General features: G+C 46.2%; 1 protein-coding gene across 4 annotated transcripts in view; it reads right to left on the reverse strand.

Annotated features, from left to right (window-relative positions):
• The window catches only part of SYK (spleen associated tyrosine kinase), a 556773-nt gene that overhangs the window by 328627 nt on the left and 203483 nt on the right, over positions 1-24663 (reverse strand). For all 4 annotated transcript variants that reach the window (XM_069625644.1, XM_069625645.1, XM_069625646.1 and 1 more), the window contains one exon: positions 13161-13599. In XM_069625644.1, coding sequence (XP_069481745.1) covers positions 13161-13562 — 402 coding nt within the window. In that variant the 5' untranslated portion in view covers positions 13563-13599. The remainder of the gene's footprint in view (positions 1-13160; positions 13600-24663) is intronic.

Genomic DNA, 24663 nt, shown 5'->3' on the forward strand with positions numbered 1-24663 from the left:
CGCGGACCGCATAAGTGCCCTTGGATTTGTGAGGCGCACAGCTGATGATTGCTACAAGCGGTGGAATGACCTGAAACGCAGAGCAAAGAACAAGCTGTCCTCAAATCATGCCGCTACTCTGGTGACTGGCGGTGGGTCTCCACAAGAGGACAACGAACTCACTGAACATGAGTCTGTTGCTGGGACCTTCATCACAGAGGAACAGAACCAAGGTCTGGGAGATGTACCTGATTACGACGCATTGTCCGGTGAGTGTCCATGCGTGTGTGTGTAATCCATGTATATGTTGTTTGGGTGACGGGTTCTGATTGAGTGCCAGGTGAGGGTGTGTACTCCTGAGTGTTATGGGTCACCCATTTGCTTCCTCCCATACATTCACGTGCCTTGGATTTGGGTATGACTTTATCCCTTCTGCCCACAGTTGCCAATTAGGCCCACATTAGTGCACTTTACCTTGAACTGTCATCTTGCAACTACATTGTTCAGATTTTGTAAGTGTTCATTCAGGCTGATTGTTTCCACTCTCCCATTTTTGCTACACATTATTCTGCCCTATTGCAACATATGTGATATGCTTCGGTCATTGTTTACAGCCCACACTGGGCCACTATTTTTACCTGGTTATGTTAATGATTACACCATTCAGGCCGATGGAGTATTGGGCTGCAGACAATTTTTGTTAGGGCCTGTTTGCATGTGGAAGATGACAGATGTTTCCTGTAATGTTAAAGTGACCAACCATTGATCAGCCCAAAATGACTGTGTTATTGGACACTGGATGTGTTTCCGTGTGTGGCACATGCATATTTTGCAACACTATTCGCATCATGTCGATGTGACATGGATGTGTGACAGTACTCATTCACTGACATATTGCTGTAGTTTTGTAATTTACTGTGGCTATGCTACATGACATCTGTGTGGTGGCATGTGTCATGTATGTGTATTGGACATGCCACTCACTGCCTGATGTTTGAAGCCCGTGCTACCCAACATGCTGCAAATGTGTTGCTTTTCCATCTTGCTCTCCCCAGTGTCTGCCTTTTTGACTCCACTTCCAACTCTTTGACAGTGCATGCATGGCAGGGCTATAGTCATGTGGGACATGTGCAAATCATGTACTCGATCTCTGGCTTGTCATGGCCTATGTGTGTGCTATGGTGCTCATGCCTGTTTCCATTTGTTGTCTTTCATGTTTTTGCAGGTGATGATGCACTTGGTGCTGTTGAGGTTGAGGAGATGGTGCAGACCCAGGAGGAATCTCAGGCACGACCGGGCACCAGTGGTGGACGTAGTGTGGTGGTGGGTGAAAACCCAATGTTACTACAGACCATACTGTCCAGGGGTGTCTCTGGGTGCACCTCCCCAGACCTCTAATCGGGTGCTGAGTCGGATGATGAGACTTATGTGCCATCGCAGGTAAGTGTTTCTGGCAGGGATTCTGTTCTGTCCAACCCACCTGGACCAGGGGTAGAACCCTCTATGGGGATGTCAGTGTTGGTAGGTCCGCCTTTGCCGGTTATGGATGCAGGGTCACACTCCACAGCATCTGATCCTGTTCCTGGGCCAGCACAGCAAGGTACAGATCGTCTTGCCCCAAACAGGTGTGGTGCCCGTCGACGCGGTGGCTGTGCGCAACCAGGCAATACTGTATGGGAAAACTCCATGTACGGTATGGCAACCCAACAGGCAGCATCAGTAGAAATGATGGCTCAGGCAATGGAGAGGGTGGCCACTTCCATTATCCCCCCTGAAAGGCAGATGGAGCAACAACAGCAGGCAACAGACTCCATTTGCCAATCACACAGGGAAGACATGTTGGCGTCCAACAGGGACCGACGGGCGGCACTGGAGACTCTGCACAAATCCATATCAATAGGGTCACAGGGCCACAGGGAAGCCCTGAGGGTGGAACTCCATAACCTCAGGCAGAGTCTGCTTGAAATTGAGGCTTCCCGAAATGTTAGGGCAGAACAGCAGCTGCAGCAGCTCACACGTTCACTCTCAGCTGAGCTGCATGCAACACGTGAGGAGATCCGGGCATCACGCGAGGCCATGCGTGCAGAAATGCAGGCAACCCGTGATGTGCTGCACGGGGATCTCCGCACTTTAATCCTCCAGAATCAGACCTTCCAGACCCGTAAGCTTGCTGCCATGGAGGACCATACCAGGGTTTTGCGTGGGCTGACTCCCATAGTGCCACCGCCTCCTGATGCAGAAGCAGAGGATGAGCAGAGCGACAGCAGTTCTCCCACAATGGCATAGCCGTGCATGCCATGAGCTCAAGGACGTATTTTTTTGTCGCAACATCCACGCAGGTGGGTGTTGGTGTGCACCCTGTCCTCGAACCTCCTGGGTGGCCTCCCCTACCCTCTCTGGCCCCCACATGGCCATTTTTCTTTTTTTTTTACAGTGTGTTGCCTTGTGTGGCTCCCGTGGGCATCCACTGTATTCTGGCTGGGCACCTGCAGGCTTGTCCTGAGTTTGGGTTAGATGCTTGGGTTACTGAGAGACACACCCCTCCTGCTTCCCGTTTCCATGGGCTTGCAAAGGGTGGGACCAAATGACAGTGAATTACACAGTGACGTTGGGCTCCCATGAGCTGAGTGGGCAGTCTGTAGTCAATACTGTGTAGACATCCCTAGTGGATATTGTTGTTGTATTGTACACTGCATGGTGTATTGATATGTGCTTGTGCATCCATGTCTTCCTCCTAATCTGCAGGTTCCTTCCTCATGTCTTCATAAGGCCGTCTACTTTGCAGATGCAGTTCATGTTGTATGCAGTACACTGAGACATTTGCGTGGCAGCAACACTCTACAGTTGTAAGGGGTCGATGTGCTGGCGTATTCAGGTTGTAAGATTACCACTACTTGAACTTAGTACTGTCATGTTTTTGCATTTTTCCATGGTGTGTTGCAGCATTGTGTTGGTGGTAAGTATTTGGTAATGTGTGCTGTTAGTTATACATTTCTGGGAGCATATTGTGTGTGGGCAGTTTCCATTAGGGACAGTGTACTTTGTGACACTTGTGTCAGGTCTTGTGCATTGCTTTGTTTGCTTTCCCATTGCATGACATGCCATGGTGTGTTTGGTGGTGGAGCTGGGGAGGGGTTGGGTGACATGGCGCTGTTCTCATGTTGTATTTAGCAAGGGGGTAATGAATTTAGCAGCATAGATGTATGTCTTTTGATGACACAGCATTGGTGGTGTTTGGATAGGTAGGGATGCACACAATGTAACACTTCCAGGTGACCAGTCTCAGGATGGTATGGTTGTGACAGTTGAGTGTCCCTTCTGTCATCATCATTGATTGTCAGCTGGTATGTGCCAGGGCTGTGTGCACTCCACAGGTGTGTGATTTTATGTGAAGTAATTAGGCACCAGCTGCGTATGGGCTTCCTCACCACGTGCCCTTTCCCCTCCCATGCGCAGCGGGCGTGCATGTGGTTGGGGCTGTGGGGGCACCACCATGTCCACCGGCAGGCCCCGGCGTGATGCAACATTGTGCAGGACACATGTTGCCACTATGATCCTGCACACTACTGGGGGAGCATATAACAGCTGCCCACCAGAGCGGTCAAGGGAGCGAAAGCATGACTTGAGCACTCCGAATGTGCGCTCCACTATGCCCCGGGTTGCAATATGGGCTGTGTTGTATCTTACCTCAGGTGGCGCGGTGGGGTTCCGAATTGGCGTCATCATGTGGGTGCTCAGAGGGTAGGCACTGTCCCCTGGGGAGGTGGTGATGGGTATCATTAGTGGGGTTGTGACATTACTCAGTATCTGACATGCATGCATGTGCAGTGGCATTTTTACTCACCAAGCAGCCATGTATCGCCATGCCGCCCAGCTTCTAGGTCCCGGTTTAGGGTTGACATTCTGTAAATGAAACTGTCGTGGGTGGACCCTGGATAGTTGTCATATACTGAGGTGATGATTCCCTTGGCATCACATACTACCTGCACGTTGATGGAATGCCAGTGCATGTGGTTTCTATAGATGTGCTCAGATGCCCTGGGGGGACGTAGAGCCACATGGGTGCAATCAATGGCACCTAGCACTTTGGGGAATTGTGCCTCCCATAGAAATCCTGGACGGCAGCCTGCCTTTCTGCACGTGTTCTGGGCACATAAGTGTGCCTGCGGACTGATGGGCGTGCAGTCATGATGGCCAACACCTGGTGTAGGCAGCGTGACTGCGTGGCCTGTGACACCCCCCCCACTATAGCACTTATCCGCTGAAATGATCCAGTGGCCAAGAACTGCAGTACATTGAGGACCTTCTCCAGGGGGCTGAGTGCTTGGGAGCACAGGGTGGGTGATGTGAGGTCATCCTCCCACTCACTCACCAGGTCCAGTATTATGTGAGGTTGAAACCTGTACCTCCCATACACCTGGTCATCAGGCATCCCAAAAAGGCTGGTTCTGGGTGTAAAAATTCTGGGCCTGACTATCCTCCTCCTCCTCCTGCGGTATCCCACGACCACTGCTGCTAGGAACGGTATATTCATCTTGGCGTCTGAGCTTGTTTGTTGTTTGCGCGCACTTATATGCTGCGCAGGTCCACGTACGCCTGCTTCCTGCTGGCGTACGTGTTTCCGGATTAGTGCGTCTTTTTTGGCGCAGGCATTAGGCCCGTTCGATTCCATGAATATGTGTTGTAGATGCACGTGTGGGCGTTCCGCGCATTTGCCTCCTGTACTTCCCCGTGACGCCCACATTTTCATGTGTTGTTCCCCATTCCGTGTGTTACGCCCTCTGTTCTGCATACTTTTGTTGTGTGCGCTTACGCTGTGCGCTTAGCACACGCTGTTTGGAGACGTGTGCGCCAGCGTGCGCCACGCAGAATTTTAGCGCACATCCAGGGATTTACATGCGCACAGACTGCCATGAATCGCTGTGCGTGGCTTTCGCTGCGATTTTCGCACTTGCACTGCGATTCACACGCTTGCGCCGAAAATTTCAGCGCACATTAATTCCATGAATCGGCCTGAAAATCATTGGAGGACTGCTTTTACAGTTTTTTAGCAGCTGCATTGCCTTATAATTTCACAGAGCACAATCATTTTTTCAATCGCTCACATCCATTAATCTAACAATTGTTATACATAATTCAGTATGCCAACACTCATTTTAATCATAAATAAGGTCATGTCATCCTCAGAGGCAAAAGTATTCTTCTGCACATCGCCCACTTTGATCGCCCCCACCTCCAAAGCGTGCACTGTGTGTCAACCTTTTCACCATGGATTTTGTGATCAGATTAAAAGGAAGGAATCATATGGACACCCCCTTTCCCTATGTCTTGGTGTGGCACAACATGAATGGAGCACATGCCACTGACAGAGATGCACGTTCGTGATGAATTACAGAAACATGATGAAGTCTTTAAAACATTAGGCCAAACGACAGTAACCTTTCATTTACTGCAAAAACTGTCAAAGTCAAAAGAGCTGCACAAGTTTAGTCTCACCAGAATTCATATCTCACCTGCCAGTTGCGTCCCAGTATGGGTTTTCCAAAGAAAAAGAAAACAGCTCGTTTTACTGCACTGCCCTTGTGATGGTGGCGCAGTGATGTCGGTTGTATGTAAATACATTGAATTGTATCTAGGTATTCCCAACTTCATTCATAACTATCTTCTCAGCCATCTCCTCAAAGACTTGATGCAATGGCAAACTCCCTCAAGCACGTAAAAGCCAGACGCGGCTTCACCACCCATCACCGGCATATCTCCTTGAAAGAGCTGAGACACTAGTGGTAGCAATTATCTCAGACATGTCAACTGTTTGCAGACCAAGGAATGGTCCAATAGGGTAACTCTTTAAAGTGTTCAAGAGTCAGAAATTGCTGTTCCTCTAAGATTCATGCCTTCAGATATGATACACATGATACTCCCCAAGCACCACATTATACAATGAGCAGTAATTACTAACATGGTCACTAATCTAGGTTTTCAAATGCCCTGCAGCTCTATCCACCCCAGCTCTGAGTCTCCCAGCCGGGACAGTGTCGGTCCTGGTCCATCAAACTGATCTTGCCTCTGACAACATCACACTTCAGCCAATGCCTGCACCAAGACCTATGGTCATTGTGCCTTCGCACACTCCCAGTACCCAGTCCATCTGCGCTTCTGCCCCTACTGACTAGAGCGGCGCAAGCCACTCAGGCTCTGCTCCACCTTTGAAAAAGAGGAAGAAGGGTGCTCTGGCACTACAGGCTGAGACCCCAGACAGGGCTACACAGTCCGGCACGTCAAGGAAGCCTAGCTTTAATGACCCCGAACTTGATGCACTTTCGAGCTATGTGTCGGTACATAGCCGCAAAATGTTGGTGACTGCAGGGTGCAAGACCACACCTGGTCAACGTAGGGCACACTGGCAGATCATCGCGGACCGCATAAGTGCCCTTGGATTTGTGAGGCGCACAGCTGATGATTGCTACAAGCGGTGGAATGACCTGAAACGCAGAGCAAAGAACAAGCTGTCCTCAAATCATGCCGCTACTCTGGTGACTGGCGGTGGGTCTCCACAAGAGGACAACGAACTCACTGAACATGAGTCTGTTGCTGGGACCTTCATCACAGAGGAACAGAACCAAGGTCTGGGAGATGTACCTGATTACGACGCATTGTCCGGTGAGTGTCCATGCGTGTGTGTGTAATCCATGTATATGTTGTTTGGGTGACGGGTTCTGATTGAGTGCCAGGTGAGGGTGTGTACTCCTGAGTGTTATGGGTCACCCATTTGCTTCCTCCCATACATTCACGTGCCTTGGATTTGGGTATGACTTTATCCCTTCTGCCCACAGTTGCCAATTAGGCCCACATTAGTGCACTTTACCTTGAACTGTCATCTTGCAACTACATTGTTCAGATTTTGTAAGTGTTCATTCAGGCTGATTGTTTCCACTCTCCCATTTTTGCTACACATTATTCTGCCCTATTGCAACATATGTGATATGCTTCGGTCATTGTTTACAGCCCACACTGGGCCACTATTTTTACCTGGTTATGTTAATGATTACACCATTCAGGCCGATGGAGTATTGGGCTGCAGACAATTTTTGTTAGGGCCTGTTTGCATGTGGAAGATGACAGATGTTTCCTGTAATGTTAAAGTGACCAACCATTGATCAGCCCAAAATGACTGTGTTATTGGACACTGGATGTGTTTCCGTGTGTGGCACATGCATATTTTGCAACACTATTCGCATCATGTCGATGTGACATGGATGTGTGACAGTACTCATTCACTGACATATTGCTGTAGTTTTGTAATTTACTGTGGCTATGCTACATGACATCTGTGTGGTGGCATGTGTCATGTATGTGTATTGGACATGCCACTCACTGCCTGATGTTTGAAGCCCGTGCTACCCAACATGCTGCAAATGTGTTGCTTTTCCATCTTGCTCTCCCCAGTGTCTGCCTTTTTGACTCCACTTCCAACTCTTTGACAGTGCATGCATGGCAGGGCTATAGTCATGTGGGACATGTGCAAATCATGTACTCGATCTCTGGCTTGTCATGGCCTATGTGTGTGCTATGGTGCTCATGCCTGTTTCCATTTGTTGTCTTTCATGTTTTTGCAGGTGATGATGCACTTGGTGCTGTTGAGGTTGAGGAGATGGTGCAGACCCAGGAGGAATCTCAGGCACGACCGGGCACCAGTGGTGGACGTAGTGTGGTGGTGGGTGAAAACCCAATGTTACTACAGACCATACTGTCCAGGGGTGTCTCTGGGTGCACCTCCCCAGACCTCTAATCGGGTGCTGAGTCGGATGATGAGACTTATGTGCCATCGCAGGTAAGTGTTTCTGGCAGGGATTCTGTTCTGTCCAACCCACCTGGACCAGGGGTAGAACCCTCTATGGGGATGTCAGTGTTGGTAGGTCCGCCTTTGGCGGTTATGGATGCAGGGTCACACTCCACAGCATCTGATCCTGTTCCTGGGCCAGCACAGCAAGGTACAGATCGTCTTGCCCCAAACAGGTGTGGTGCCCGTCGACGCGGTGGCTGTGCGCAACCAGGCAATACTGTATGGGAAAACTCCATGTACGGTATGGCAACCCAACAGGCAGCATCAGTAGAAATGATGGCTCAGGCAATGGAGAGGGTGGCCACTTCCATTATCCCCCCTGAAAGGCAGATGGAGCAACAACAGCAGGCAACAGACTCCATTTGCCAATCACACAGGGAAGACATGTTGGCGTCCAACAGGGACCGACGGGCGGCACTGGAGACTCTGCACAAATCCATATCAATAGGGTCACAGGGCCACAGGGAAGCCCTGAGGGTGGAACTCCATAACCTCAGGCAGAGTCTGCTTGAACTTGAGGCTTCCCGAAATGTTAGGGCAGAACAGCAGCTGCAGCAGCTCACACGTTCACTCTCAGCTGAGCTGCATGCAACACGTGAGGAGATCCGGGCATCACGCGAGGCCATGCGTGCAGAAATGCAGGCAACCCGTGATGTGCTGCACGGGGATCTCCGCACTTTAATCCTCCAGAATCAGACCTTCCAGACCCGTAAGCTTGCTGCCATGGAGGACCATACCAGGGTTTTGCGTGGGCTGACTCCCATAGTGCCACCGCCTCCTGATGCAGAAGCAGAGGATGAGCAGAGCGACAGCAGTTCTCCCACAATGGCATAGCCGTGCATGCCATGAGCTCAAGGACGTATTTTTTTGTCGCAACATCCACGCAGGTGGGTGTTGGTGTGCACCCTGTCCTCGAACCTCCTGGGTGGCCTCCCCTACCCTCTCTGGCCCCCACATGGCCATTTTTTATTTTTTTTTTACAGTGTGTTGCCTTGTTTGGCTCCCGTGGGCATCCACTGTATTCTGGCTGGGCACCTGCAGGCTTGTCCTGAGTTTGGGTTAGATGCTTGGGTTACTGAGACACACACCCCTCCTGCTTCCCGTTTCCATGGGCTTGCAAAGGGTGGGACCAAATGACAGTGAATTACACAGTGACGTTGGGCTCCCATGAGCTGAGTGGGCAGTCTGTAGTCAATACTGTGTAGACATCCCTAGTGGATATTGTTGTTGTATTGTACACTGCATGGTGTATTGATATGTGCTTGTGCATCCATGTCTTCCTCCTAATCTGCAGGTTCCTTCCTCATGTCTTCACAAGGCCGTCTACTTTGCAGATGCAGTTCATGTTGTATGCAGTACACTGAGACATTTGCGTGGCAGCAACACTCTACAGTTGTAAGGGGTCGATGTGCTGGCGTATTCAGGTTGTAAGATTACCACTACTTGAACTTAGTACTGTCATGTTTTTGCATTTTTCCATGGTGTGTTGCAGCATTGTGTTGGTGGTAAGTATTTGGTAATGTGTGCTGTTAGTTATACATTTCTGGGAGCATATTGTGTGTGGGCAGTTTCCATTAGGGACAGTGTACTTTGTGACACTTGTGTCAGGTCTTGTGCATTGCTTTGTTTGCTTTCCCATTGCATGACATGCCATGGTGTGTTTGGTGGTGGAGCTGGGGAGGGGTTGGGTGATATGGCGCTGTTCTCATGTTGTATTTAGCAAGGGGGTAATGAATTTAGCAGCATAGATGTATGTCTTTTGATGACACAGCATTGGTGGTGTTTGGATAGGTAGGGATGCACACAATGTAACACTTCCAGGTGACCAGTCTCAGGATGGTATGGTTGTGACAGTTGAGTGTCCCTTCTGTCATCATCATTGATTGTCAGCTGGTATGTGCCAGGGCTGTGTGCACTCCACAGGTGTGTGATTTTATGTGAAGTAATTAGGCACCAGCTGCGTATGGGCTTCCTCACCACGTGCCCTTTCCCCTCCCATGCGCAGCGGGCGTGCATGTGGTTGGGGCTGTGGGGGCACCACCATGTCCACCGGCAGGCCCCGGCGTGATGCAACATTGTGCAGGACACATGTTGCCACTATGATCCTGCACACTACTGGGGGAGCATATAACAGCTGCCCACCAGAGCGGTCAAGGGAGCGAAAGCATGACTTGAGCACTCCGAATGTGTGCTCCACTATGCCCCGGGTTGCAATATGGGCTGTGTTGTATCTTACCTCAGGTGGCGCGGTGGGGTTCCGAATTGGCGTCATCATGTGGGTGCTCAGAGGGTAGGCACTGTCCCCTGGGGAGGTGGTGATGGGTATCATTAGTGGGGTTGTGACATTACTCAGTATCTGACATGCATGCATGTGCAGTGGCATTTTTACTCACCAAGCAGCCATGTATCGCCATGCCACCCAGCTTCTAGGTCCCGGTTTAGGGTTGACATTCTGTAAATGAAACTGTCGTGGGTGGACCCTGGATAGTTGTCATATACTGAGGTGATGATTCCCTTGGCATCACATACTACCTGCACGTTGATGGAATGCCAGTGCATGTGGTTTCTATAGATGTGCTCAGATGCCCTGGGGGGACGTAGAGCCACATGGGTGCAATCAATGGCACCTAGCACTTTGGGGAATTGTGCCTCCCATAGAAATCCTGGACGGCAGCCTGCCTTTCTGCACGTGTTCTGGGCAGATAAGTGTGCCTGCGGACTGATGGGCGTGCAGTCATGATGGCCAACACCTGGTGTAGGCAGCGTGACTGCGTGGCCTGTGACACCCCCCCCACTATAGCACTTATCCGCTGAAATGATCCAGTGGCCAAGAACTGCAGTACATTGAGGACCTTCTCCAGGGGGCTGAGTGCTTGGGAGCACAGGGTGGGTGATGTGAGGTCATCCTCCCACTCACTCACCAGGTCCAGTATTATGTGAGGTTGAAACCTGTACCTCCCATACACCTGGTCATCAGGCATCCCAAAAAGGCTGGTTCTGGGTGTAAAAATTCTGGGCCTGACTATCCTCCTCCTCCTCCTGCGGTATCCCACGACCACTGCTGCTAGGAACGGTATATTCATCTTGGCGTCTGAGCTTGTTTGTTGTTTGCGCGCACTTATATGCTGCGCAGGTCCACGTACGCCTGCTTCCTGCTGGCGTACGTGTTTCCGGATTAGTGCGTCTTTTTTGGCGCAGGCATTAGGCCCGTTCGATTCCATGAATATGTGTTGTAGATGCACGTGTGGGCGTTCCGCGCATTTGCCTCCTGTACTTCCCCGTGACGCCCACATTTTCATGTGTTGTTCCCCATTCCGTGTGTTACGCCCTCTGTTCTGCATACTTTTGTTGTGTGTGCTTACGCTGTGCGCTTAGCACACGCTGTTTGGAGACGTGTGCGCCAGCGTGCGCCACGCAGAATTTTAGCGCACATCCAGGGATTTACATGCGCACAGACTGCCATGAATCGCTGTGCGTGGCTTTCGCTGCGATTTTCGCACTTGCACTGCGATTCACACGCTTGCGCCGAAAATTTCAGCGCACATTAATTCCATGAATCGGCCTGAAAATCATTGGAGGACTGCTTTTACAGTTTTTTAGCAGCTGCATTGCCTTATAATTTCACACAGCACAATCATTTTTTCAATCGCTCACATCCATCAATCTAACAATTGTTATACATAATTCAGTATGCCAACACTCATTTTAATCATAAATAAGGTCATGTCATCCTCAGAGGCAAAAGTATTCTTCTGCACATCGCCCACTTTGATCGCCCCCACCTCCAAAGCGTGCACTGTGTGTCAACCTTTTCACCATGGATTTTGTGATCAGATTAAAAGGAAGGAATCATATGGACACCCCCTTTCCCTATGTCTTGGTGTGGCACAACATGAATGGAGCACATGCCACTGACAGAGATGCACGTTCGTGATGAATTACAGAAACATGATGAAGTCTTTAAAACATTAGGCCAAACGACAGTAACCTTTCATTTACTGCAAAAACTGTCAAAGTCAAAAGAGCTGCACAAGTTTAGTCTCACCAGAATTCATATCTCACCTGCCAGTTGCGTCCCAGTATGGGTTTTCCAAAGAAAAAGAAAACAGCTCGTTTTACTGCACTGCCCTTGTGATGGTGGCGCAGTGATGTCGGTTGTATGTACATACATTGAATTGTATCTAGGTATTCCCAACCTCATTCATAACTATCTTCTCAGCCATCTCCTCAAAGACTTGATGCAATGGCAAACTCCCTCAAGCACGTAAAAGCCAGACGCGGCTTCACCACCCATCACCGGCATATCTCCTTGAAAGAGCTGAGACACTAGTGGTAGCAATTATCTCAGACATGTCAACTGTTTGCAGACCAAGGAATGGTCCAATAGGGTAACTCTTTAAAGTGTTCAAGAGTCAGAAATTGCTGTTCCTCTAAGATTCATGCCTTCATATATGATACACATGATACTCCCCAAGCACCACATTATACAATGAGCAGTAATTACTAACATGGTCACTAATCTAGGTTTTCAAATGCCCGAGGTGTGATTAAGAGGCTGGAAATCAAACCCATGGCTCATTCTTTATTAGCAAAAGAAATGAAACTTCCTGAACAAGGTTGCAAACTCCACACTGTGCCCTGATGCTGTTACAGAGAGGTCCCACGACAGAGTTAGCCAAGCACAGAGTCCAGATGGATTGTATGTTAAGAAAACATGTTTAAATAACACCGAATCTTGCAGTGTCCATAGATTTGAAAAGCTAACCCCATATGTGTGTTTTCTACCTTTCAAAACCACATGGATCTCTTCCTCTGAAAGGCATGAAGAAGAGACCCATGTGGTCTTGACAGCTAGCAGACATAAAGATGGAGTGAGTGTAACAAAGATATTACCTTTGCAAGATCCTCTGTCGTGTTATACCTTCTTTCTTCTTTAGATAAAACAACCAGAACTGCATGTATTGCAGATATATGGAATTCACCAATAAAGGCGAATTGAAAATGGATTAACAGTACTTCCCCTAACTTCAGTGATTCTTAGTTCGAATTAATTGAGTGTTTTTATGTGGAAAGAACAACAAGATTATTTGCTACACAGCTGATTGGTCTTCTCTAGAAAACTATATTGAAGTACAGTAGGATTAGATGCCTAATGCTTTATTTATAAGCCTACTCATTCAATAATCCATCTCTTTGTTTACCCTGTGATATGCTTCTGTTCTTCTTTTCCTTATCGAACTTACTCATAAATTGTTTTGATTTAAATCCTACAAAAAGAATATAAAAACATTACATTTCATGAAACCTCAAGCTTCTGAGAAAATCAAATATACAGTACCTGCAAATTCCAGGTTTGTTTCACATATTCTAGGATTAGAGTTTCCTTCAAATCTTCAAATGGTCCGACTTTTGGCTCAACTCCTTTTGGCCTGTTACAAGGTTTCTTCAGCAAACAAACAAGGCCATCTGTTTCCTGGGTGTGATAATTGCAAACCTCCGCAGGACTTAAGTGAGACTTTCCCCCGGAAATAGCATAAGTCCCATTGATTTCCCTCTCGATTGTGTAGTGGTGGCACTTCTTGCCAAAGGAGACTGACAATGCAAAGCCACCAAGATAGTTACGGCTCTGACGCAAGAGGTAGAGTCCATCACTCAAGCCTCCCTGCTTCAGGTAGTCTTCTGCTCCCTCCCGTGTAATGTTGCCATAGAAGAATGGCAAATGGTTAGCACTGTCTGCCATGCTGGTGCTTCAGTGATCCAGGATAAGGCTGAATAACCTGAAGGAAAAGAAATAGAAAGTTGATGATATTTGAAAAAGTGCAAAAAAAGGCCTACCATTCAATGCCAGTGTTCATTGTTTAATTGTTCTTACTTAATAATCAAGAATTAAGAATCCATAATTGGAATTTAAAGTTCGGTTTTTGGTGCACATATGGCACTCTTCTCCTGCGTTCCCCCTCCTGGGCTGGTTCTGGGTTTTCGTCCCCACTTATGCAGATAGTTCAGGGCTCCCCTCCCTTGCTCGTCCCCACCTGAGCTGGTTGTTGGCAACTGTCCGCTTCACCCCCTATCATGGGATGGGTCTACATTTCTTCCCTTTCCTCGTGTTTGCCCTCATCCCTCACATTTAATAATTGTATTTATTATTATTCTCTGCTATCTCTCCCAATATCTGCCCCATAGTTTAAATCATCCAGTTTTAGTAGTCCAATTATCATGCTAACTGTTTTGTTCAAAACATCTCCTCCCATAAAATAAAAATAAAACAATACAAATACAAAGAACAATATCATAGGCATGCTATATGCAAACCATTCTTTCAAATGTCAATACCCTATCTTGACCTTACGAAGCGCACGTTTACTTTTCAATACTTGATTTACAACCCATAGTTTCACTTTATAAATTGTAATCAGAAGTGCAGTGAGAGTCACGAAACCACCAAGCCTTACACACTTCTTCCGCACTAATATATCTACAGTCTATACCAGTGTGCTCTCGTACAGGATAATACACATGAAGAAACATTCCAGAAGTAAGTCGATATTTGAAATGATAACAGTTTAAGAGGAATTTGAAAGCAGCTGTATGCGTGCACAAAGGTTTTAGCTCAGTTCCCAGCATCTCCACAGAGGTCCAGTGCCTAATCAGAAGGGCTGATTAGACACTTCAGTGGGATCAACCCTAAAATGTGCCAGAATGTGTGGAATTAGAATCTCTTCTTCACCAGTAATAATCAGCACTGTTTTTAACACAGTAAATGTAATTAAAGGAGCCACAGCTGGTGTTGGGTGGGGGGGGGGTGGTTGTTATCTTTGCCTGAGCGCCACTTGGATCTATGGTTTCCACGCTGGTGTCCCTTCCAATAAAATCCCTAAATATAGATATTCATACATCTGTTCAATGGAATTCCCCTGTTCCTAGTACCAAACAGCATGCCGTGAGTCATCGAAACAGCATGGCGTGAGTCATCGAAACAGCATGGCTTGAGTCATTGATCAGTTAATATCCACATTTTAGGATAGTCAGTGATTCTTAAATACCAAGGGCTGCATTTTCTAGCGATGGTGTGTCATCACATATGCTTGCAGAGATGCTGGAGGTTTAGTGGCTACATATATATTTAATTACACATCATTTGATTGAAATAACCTTGCACTAAGATGTGTAATTACGTGGTAAGGTCCGAGTTCGTATATATTGCTAATATACCTATGGAATGAGTCTGTGTTGTCAAATACATGGAGGAATTGCAAAAGCTTACAAATTGTTCTATAAAAATGAATCATACTATTTTTGAATGATTTATCGTACAGGAGAACTAATTCCGCACTCAGTTTGTCAAAAAGGTTTTTCATTTATTTCATGAGACCTAATATGAACTTGTTCAATACCGACTTTTACAATTTCTCAGTATAGGCCAGGCTCATATTTTGATAAAGGGAAGTCTGATGTGTACTCCTATCATAGGCCTTTTAACAGTTCAGCTTTCATTAGTGAATGTGTCTTGAACTTGGTCTTGGACTCTAATGTCCTTAGTCCCTCTATGTTGCATCAGAATCATAATAGGTTTTTAATTGCAAGCCAATGAATATAGAAAGGAGCTAGGAAAAGTTTACATCATCACAAGATATGGAGATCATGATGCTCAATAACATAATTTGGATGCGGTGAGCCGTTATATGTTGACATACAAGGCGGTGGCTCCCTGCCACAACGTTTTGGTAATTTGCATGACACAGAGCAAATGTGCATGGCAAAAGGCTGAGTACATTCTGTCCTGCACATATCGCTCTATCGTGTAAATTGTAAATGTTGCCTACCATGCTCGTACGGTAGGCAGCATTTAATTGTAATTGTAAACACTGCCTACCATGCACAAATGGAAGGCAGTGCTTACTCCCTATACAGTCATCCTGCTTTATGCTGGCACATAAAGCCGTTGGGATCCATAGGTACCCCCAGCATTTGCACGGCATAAAAATGCATGCTGGTGCAAATGCTGTGGCATTTGTATGGCTGAGACGAAGGGAAGTGGCAGAAACACAAGTGGCATTCTGTCCCTCCTCTCTGCCATAGAAATTAATGAAAATGTGGTGTGGCTTGAATGAAAGGCATAAAAGCCTTTTGCAAGGCTTACCTTTCCTCCACATTACACCACTGATGGAAATGAGATCCTATGCATTTTCAGTTCATAACATAGTTTACAAATATACTAATAAGGGTCTTCTTTTTTGCCTGTTTGACATTAGCACATGACATCCATCATCACTTCTTCCAATTCATTACTACAGGTTTCAAACTCCATTCATTCTGTGTCGAATATATGACACATTGCTACCCATTGTTATTATTTAGATGAAGCCATACCATTAAATAGCTCTTGTTATCTTAAGAAGAGCAGTTTCCTTGTATGTCCCCATGGTAATGCTCACAGGAAGCAGCAGGGATAGCGTGCTTGCTTTCGGGTACCCCACCTAAAAGCTTACATGCAGGTGCACTCACACCGTATAGCTGAGTAAACACGACTAAAACATGGGGTTTTTCAAAGCTGAGGCTCATGACCACGGCAGCAAAGCCATGTGAAACAGCAAAAAAGTATAATATTCAACACATGTGCAACACTATTTGCGCTTTAGGACATGGAATAATTCAAAACCTGCTTATAACAGATTGAAATTACATTGAATAATAAATAATATGAAGTCATGTAAAATAGATATACAGTTATACAAATATGATATCCTATGGTCATTCAGTTCTTACATCACAATAGCTTAACGCAATTTTAGTCTTATAGTTGTGATGCCAGTGGACTCATACATAGGGCCTCATTACACGGAAGGCGGTAATGGTTAACGGCCACCGTTAATGGTAACGGTGACCGTTAACCATTACCGCCTTACTACGAGGTCCCTTAGCGGGTTGGTGCTTTAACGCCTGCTTTTTGCAGGCGTTAAAAACCAACCCGCTAAGGGACCTCGGAGCTAATTACGGCACCGCAAAATTGCGGTGCCGTAATTAGCGCCTTCCCCATTCCCATAGAGCCCTATGGGGCAGAAATGGGAATGGGGAAGGGCAATGGAGGAAGGGGGATTTACCGCCCCACCAACCTTGGAATGGGGCGGTAAATCCCCTTTCCGCCAAGGCGGTGCCAGTATTTTACCGGCATGAGCCATGGCGCTAATAGCGCCATGGCTCACCGCCTTCCGTGTAATGAGGCCCACAGAGTTTTCTCCAGTGCAAGTGGAATTGGGACTAGGGCAAAAATTGGCCTAGTGCAAAAAATATTCATTCAATCCATTTATTCACCAGGACAAAGAACTAGGACTGGGGCTAACATTGTGCAGACTCAAAAACGCATTGAAAGGATGTTTTGTTTGGGTTTTGTTTTGCACTAGGACAATAGGCTCATGGTTTGGAGCAAATAAGAAACGTGTTTTTCCGGCACGGAATGACACTTTTCTTATTTTACATAGAACTCAGAATCGGGCCAACAGTTCGGATTTTAAATGTTTTTTGATTCTTTTAAAGTAACCTCTGTACACGGATTACCACAATATGAAACGCATATGCATATCATTGACGTTTTTTACTTTGCATGAGACCTATTTGAATAGGCAAATTGCAATAATCCACTGTTCTGAAAAGGCAGAGATTTCCTTTTGGAATAACCTTTTCATGACTGAATATGGTTCAATTTTTCTGATCCCATACATTAATGTTCTATTACCTTATATATTTCCCTTAGACAGAATAATCAAGGGGGTTTGTCCCCTCTTACACTATTCACTTTCTTGCCAGTTTATAGCTGTGAAATCCACTTTACAGTGCACAAATCACCAACTTGTAAACAGCCAGCAATTTACAACACTACTGGCCCTAATATGTCTCCCCATCCGAAAAGTGTGATAGCTATTGCCACCCACAGTCTCCACCTCCAGGAAAGCTGAGAGGACTGGGGCGGCATGGGAAAAAAACATTTCAGTGCCCAGGGAAGCGGCTCAAATGGCTGATAAAACACATGCAGTAGACTGGCAATCAAGACCCTCATTTCCAAACACCTGATTGGCTGAGCACCCTTAACCAGGTGTAAATTATCGATCACTGATTTATGTGTTTTCAGTGTTATTTACTGTATTTCATTTAGCGTGAACCTTTCCACAAGAGGCAGATAGAGTGTGCAATAAAGTGCAGGGTACAGTAAAAGAAAAGTGGTAAAAAGGCATAATTAAAACAAAACATTAACACAATATACAATTTAAAGATACACGAGTCTGAGACAGCAGGCATACACTAGAGGAATGACAAAGGACCCATACAGATCCACCACAAAATTAAGAAAAAAGACCAGCATTCAACGCATTATAAAAGAGTGGGTAAGACCAGGGTAGACTGTCCAAGAGGCCCAAAAGCGTTTTCCTAATGTAATGAATTTCCAGGTGGGCTAGTGTTTAGTTTCGTGTGGACATAGAGCCTTAAAAACAAGATAATGCAGTTAACAAGCACTTTGCTCGCAAGGGCAGCCAGCAAAGTTGACTCAGCACAAGGGAGTAACCCTGATCGAAGGGTGAAAGTCACTGATGCCGCCAATCACTTGCAGTGTCTTTTACAGGACGCTGAGTACCTGTGGGAAAGCCCATTAATAGACCCTTGCCCAGTTAATGTGCCAGTGCACAAGAGGTTGAACACTTGTCTGTAACACACTGTCTGGGCGCTAGGGCTGTACCCACTGAAAAAGGAACAGTTGGTACTTATCTGTCTTAGATTTCTAGGTGAGGCTTTTAAATGAGAAACCAACCTGTACCTTAAAATGCAGGGTTCCACTATCAGATGCCATATGCCATTTTCTTCCCATAAATTATACAGGATTGAACAGTGCCAGTTGAAATTCTGGCCTTGCCAGGTGAAAAAAGCAAATATTATGTTTTGCTGGATTGAAGTACAGGCTGAGTGCAGCTGTCCATGCCACAATAGTCTAAAGGCAACTCCTCAGATTGTGGCTGTCACTTTGAGACAAGACAGTCAGTGAACTGTTGGATGGAGACCACAAAACTGGCAACCAGATCCTGTAGAGCCTCCATGTAAACAATCAATAGCATGAGCAACAAAGTCAACAACTGTACCATCTTTAGGGCACGTGGAGATCGAATGACCTTCTTAACACAAGAAGCTCCCATCAGCTCACTAAGGAAAGGCTACTGCCCTTCCTCCAAGGCCCAGCCTTCAGACCGCCTTTCTCCACAGACCCAGAAACGCTCGCATCAACCTATGATGTTGCCATCAAAGCAGCTATCAATTCCATTGCCCCGCTTAAACCTCGTAAATCCAAACCCACCACCCACTCTAACTCCTGGTTCACCCCGGACTTGCTCACAGTCCGCAATGAAAAAAGGCAGCTCTTACACAGTGGCAAACGTCCCACACTGACAAAGACAAGTTGATCTTTAAAGCCCGCTCTACAGTTTACAAAAAAACAATCACCCAAGCAAAAGCCAAATCTTTTGAATCCAGAATCTCGGAAGCCCAATCTAGCACAAAAGAAATCTTCGCCATTTTCAGGGAGCTAGAGACTCCCACGCCCACCCCCCAGAACTTCACCAAAGACAAAACCTGGTGCAACGAAATTCAAACGGCCATGCAAACCAAACTGAGCCGTCTCCAAAGCAAAATACTAGCTACTAAACAAGCCCTGCCTAATACGCATATCCCTGTCCCACCACCAACCTCGAACCCCCACCCCCAACCGTTCTCCTTCAAATCAATACAGGAAAGAGACATCATTAATATAATGAGGAATATCAAACCCTCTAGCTGTAAAGATGATGCCTGCCCAGCCCCTTAAGGACTGCACTGAAGCGCTCGCTCCCTTCCTGTCAGCCTTTGTCAATGCCTCCTTTGCAACAAGGAAAGTCCCCGCCTCCCTCAAGGAAGCATGGATCTGCACCCTTTTAAAAAAAAAACTCTCAATCCCACCTCCCCCAACAACTATAGACCCATCACCACTGTCCCTTTCCTCCTAAAAATACTGGACAAAGCAGCCTACCTGCAGATTCAGCACTTCATTGAAGAGAACAAACTCCTGGGACTCTTCCAATCTGGCTTCCGCCCCAGACATGGGACTGAAACCGCCCTACTTGATCTGAAAAACCATATGGACGATGCTAGAGACATGGGCAAACCAGCACTTCTCTTAATTCTTGACCTACCTGCGGCGTTCGATCTCGTAAATCACGACGTCCTATGCCACCACCTCTCCTTCACTGCCAAGTTCTCACCTGACGCCACAGCATGGATCACCTCCTTCCTACAAGACAGAACCATGCAAGTATTCTCTGACTTAGCTTCTGCCTCACTCACCATCATACTCTGTGGTGTGCCCCAAGGCTCATGCCTCTCCCCACCCTCTACAACATCTTCACACGACCCCTCTTCCTCATCCTCGACGCTATGGGTATCACTTACACTAACTACGCGGACGATACCCTGATCCTCCTCACCCTCACCGGCAACTATGACACTGACTCTATGACCTTTAACAACATCTAAAACACCATCCGAGCCTGGATGGTAGACAATGGACTATACCTCAACTTGAATAAGACCGAACTCTTACTGGTAGGTTCCCCCGACACGCTAAACGATCTTGACTCCCAATTTAGTCACTTCACCATCGACACCATCAAAATACCTGTCTCAGACTCAGTCAGAACACTTGGAGTCTATTTGGACTCCAACCTATCCAGGGACAGACAAGTCAACGCAATTGCCTCCTCAGCTGCATATCATACTAAACTTATCAACGCAGTCAGGCCTTTTCTCTCCAAAGAGAACTGCACAAACATAGCCAGAGCTAGATTATTGCAAAGTATTCTTTCTAGGAACATCAAAAAAAACCTGGAGAGGCTACAAGTCATCCAGAATAGTGCTCTCCGTGCAGCCCAAGGCATTGCTAAAAGGGACCACATCTCAGAGGCCAGAAAACTAGCCCAATGTCTCCCAATAAAGGAAAGAATTGTGTTCAAAGCTCTGACACTGACACACAAGTGCATCCATCTCACTGCTCCCAACTACCTCTCACAAAGAATCCACCCCGTCGCCTCTACATGACCAACCAGATCACCCTATACCAACATGCTCTGTGTGCCACTAGTAAAAATAGCTAGAGCGGGCAGATCCAGCTTCCCATATCTCGCACCTACTCACTGGAATGCCTTACCTCCCACTATCCGAAGTGAGGCCTCCCTCCTCGCTTTCCGTAAAGCAATGAAAACCATCCTCTTCTCCTTAGGTCCTTCGTAGCGGCATGAATACTAACCATAGGACCCACTGCTTAAGCTGTAATGACCAATCAAATAAGCTGTAATAATATCTATGTCTGTGTTTATATATAATGTGCCATTTATGGCTACCACGCCTGTACCTCTGTAACTAAGCTCATGCAAGTAACAGCACCCCAATGCCCTTGGGCTGCTTGCGCGCTATATAAATGTAAATAAATAAATAAATAAATAAACACCGGGCGCCCGTCCATAGAGGAGGCATGAGCAATAATGCAGGATCATCCACTAAAATCTTATGTTTCAGTGTAACCCATAGACAGGGCAATCAAAGAGCGTCCTGTAATGGCACACCCAATACTGCTAGATACGACGGACCACAGTCAAGGCAGGAGTACAAGCATACGTTGTAGTTGCATTAACCCTGTTTAGCGTAACCAAGGCTGAGGGGTAGCATGCCCAGTTCCTGCACATACTCAACATCAGGCAAATGGTAAGCGCGTTCGAAGCACACCCGGCAACACACGCATGCTTGTTGCATGCAGCGCAAGCCTACGCTAATGTTATGTTATGTTATACTATGTTATGCCATGTTTTATCGATTGGTCAAAACAAAGACATATACTCCCCATCCTTAGGTTTCCACCGACCCCTTTGCTTCCCTGCCTCTGCCTTTCAATTGAACATGCTGAAGTTAAGTACGATGACAGAATTTTACAATAGGTTTCAAAAGCACATCTGTGCCTTCGCAAGATGTAGGATAATTTAAATGAGCTGAAACGCTTTAAATAGAGTCAGTTTTACATCATGTGAGTAAAAACAATGTTGTCTTTATAGAGTAACCTGTTTATTCGCTGATTTGGAACGGATCTTGAGGGGATTAGATGAACTCTTCAACGGCATTGAAGAAAAGAATGCAAGGTTGCGCTGCATGCGTGCATGTGTGCGTGCGTGCATGTGTATCTTTTGCTCTGCGCACACTCACATCCCCTGGTCTCCTGTTCCACTCAGGCCCCTGGGGATCAGTGAACCACTTCACCTGCTGTTTACAGAAACAGCTATAAACCCATCAACAGACAGCTTGCACACAAGAGGCCATCGTTCATTCGTCTCGGTACACATTGATACTAGTGCGCCTCTCAACTCGGTGAATACAGGCTCAGGCTGGGACATGAATTAAGCCTAGATACAAAGAAATGTGTCCCATAACCGTTAGCCACACGTTTCTAATTTTTGCAACAAATTGAGTAGTACGTACCCTTGGGTGAAAACGTATAGCAAATTATGCATTAGATTTTCTTTGGCTATTGACTTCAGCCAAACCCATCAGCAGGTGAGGGGTCACACTTCGTACATTGGACCACAAAGCCAGTGCACATTGGCCTTTCAGGACAGCCCTATAGTCGTTGCCCTATTGCTCTATTGCCCTACTGATCATGGGTCAACCCCAGTGTGGTCATAAAGATGGGTTGCAAGGAACATACGCAGATCAGTTCTTCAAAGCTCCACATTACAGAGGTTGATTCTCAAACCTAATTCACTACAACAGGACGTTTCGTCGTCTGACTGCCCAATGCACATACATCGATTGACTGTCCAATTTGTATTTGTATTTCTTTATTTGCATAACATGCCTGGCCCAAAGGCATCTGGGCGCATATCATAGGTTACATAAACAGCATCCAAAAAACAGTTACAGAGAAGAAAAATACAATAACAGGTAATTACAGGTAGAATTTACAATCCATATTTACATCGAGACTCAATGGATGACCCAGAGGCAGCGGGGCTCATAACTTGGGTTACAGAAACAACATCAATATACAGTTACAGATCAGGATATACATTGTCAGTTACTTACAAGTAAACATTTAGGAACCAAAGTTACAAAGGCGACTCAGGAGGCAGTAGCAGTGAGTGAAGGTAGATCAGAGTAAGACTAAAGTTGAGGTAAAGAGCTGTGTGAATCTTGAGCAATGAGCGACAATTTGGCTTTGCTCTTGAAGGCATGGAAGGAAAGTTCTAATCTAAGTGTGGTGGGCTGCGAATTCCAGAGTTTGGAGGCAAGGACCGCGAATCTGACACCCCCAGATTTCTGTAAGTTAAATCTAGGTATGGATAGGCAATGCACTTGGGCTGCTCTCTGAGGATGGCTAGAAGTATGTGGTGTGAACTGGCTGGCCAAGTATTGAGGTGCCTTGTCGGCCAGGCATTTATGTGTGAGGGCAAGAGATTTGAGAGGAACTCTTTGTGCTATGGAGAGGCAGCGCAGATTGCGACGGGAGTACAATATGTATTAGTTTCTAGAGATGTTCAGTGCAGCCTTAAATGCATTATTTTGGGTGATCTGTAGTTTACAAATCTTGCAGTGGCTAGTCCCTAAATAAAGGGTTTTGCAATAGTCTAACTTGCCCATAATTAAAGTTCTGGCAAGGATAATGCAGTTTGCTGTGGTGAGGAAAGGGCGGCAGGCTGTGATGAGTTTGCACGTATAGGCAGATGCTGAAATCACAGCATTGGTTTGTCTTGAGAGAGATAGGGTAGAATCAAGGTAGATGCCTAGAGTTTTTGTGTCATTGGTAACCTTGACCATCAGCACACCCACAAACAACACGCCCACAAACCTCCCAATATTAGCGTGTTTATTGGAGATTTGGGTCACAGATCACATTGCCACCTGCCATGTACTTAGAAATCTAAATCTAACAAATGTCAAAATATAGTTTTCAACGGCTATGGCCGTGCATGGTTTGCAGTTGAACAATATCTTAGACAACATTAGCAATTTTCAGATGCAAAGGCAACCAGAGGTTAACCAGCGATGTGTAGGCCTCAAATAACAGACCAGCCAGGTATACCGCAAAGAAGAGTTTTTAGCAATAGAGAAAAATTGGCAGAGAACGTATGGAGGGACGATTTGAAACTGTGAGATCTTTCAATTATGTAAAATATTGTAAAGCTGAACTGAACAAGGTCAGTAATTTCAGACCCGCTGCAGCCAAACAAACACCTGACACGGGTAAAACATATCTACACCGGCCAAACCAGAAACAACTGATAACTTCAAAGTCAGTCAATTAAGCAAACTACATAAATTAGCTTATCTGTGATGGTCAGACCCATATTCTAGGGAAACCTTTCAATAGCTATATATCCATCTATTATCAAGACCCTAAGAAAGGTGCCTGTTCACCTTAGCTAGATGTGTCGACATATCAATGAAAAAAATAAAAATAAATGGAAAAGGAGTAATGATAATTTCGGCAAATGTCACTTCAAAGCATTCGAAAAAATGTCTAACATTTCTTCTTAATTTTTCCATTCTACAAAAATCTGAGGAATAGCAAAATTTGCCTCAGTCTAAGGGCTAAAGGAATTCGATCTGCAAATGAAGCAGCAACATTTTTTTCAAGGTGACTTTGATATAGGAGGAACCAAAATGGAGCTCACTTTAGTGGCAGGTTGGAATATTAGTGCCAGGTTGTTCCTGATCTTCAGCTAGCTTAAGAAATGTGTTTTTATTGATGTGTTCTTTGACTGGTGAGACTCAGATATTGGTGG

The sequence above is a fragment of the Ambystoma mexicanum genome, chromosome 6p (assembly GCF_040938575.1).
Source record: "Ambystoma mexicanum isolate Mex_15411 chromosome 6p, UKY_AmexF1_1, whole genome shotgun sequence".
Lineage (NCBI taxonomy): Eukaryota > Metazoa > Chordata > Amphibia > Caudata > Ambystomatidae > Ambystoma > Ambystoma mexicanum.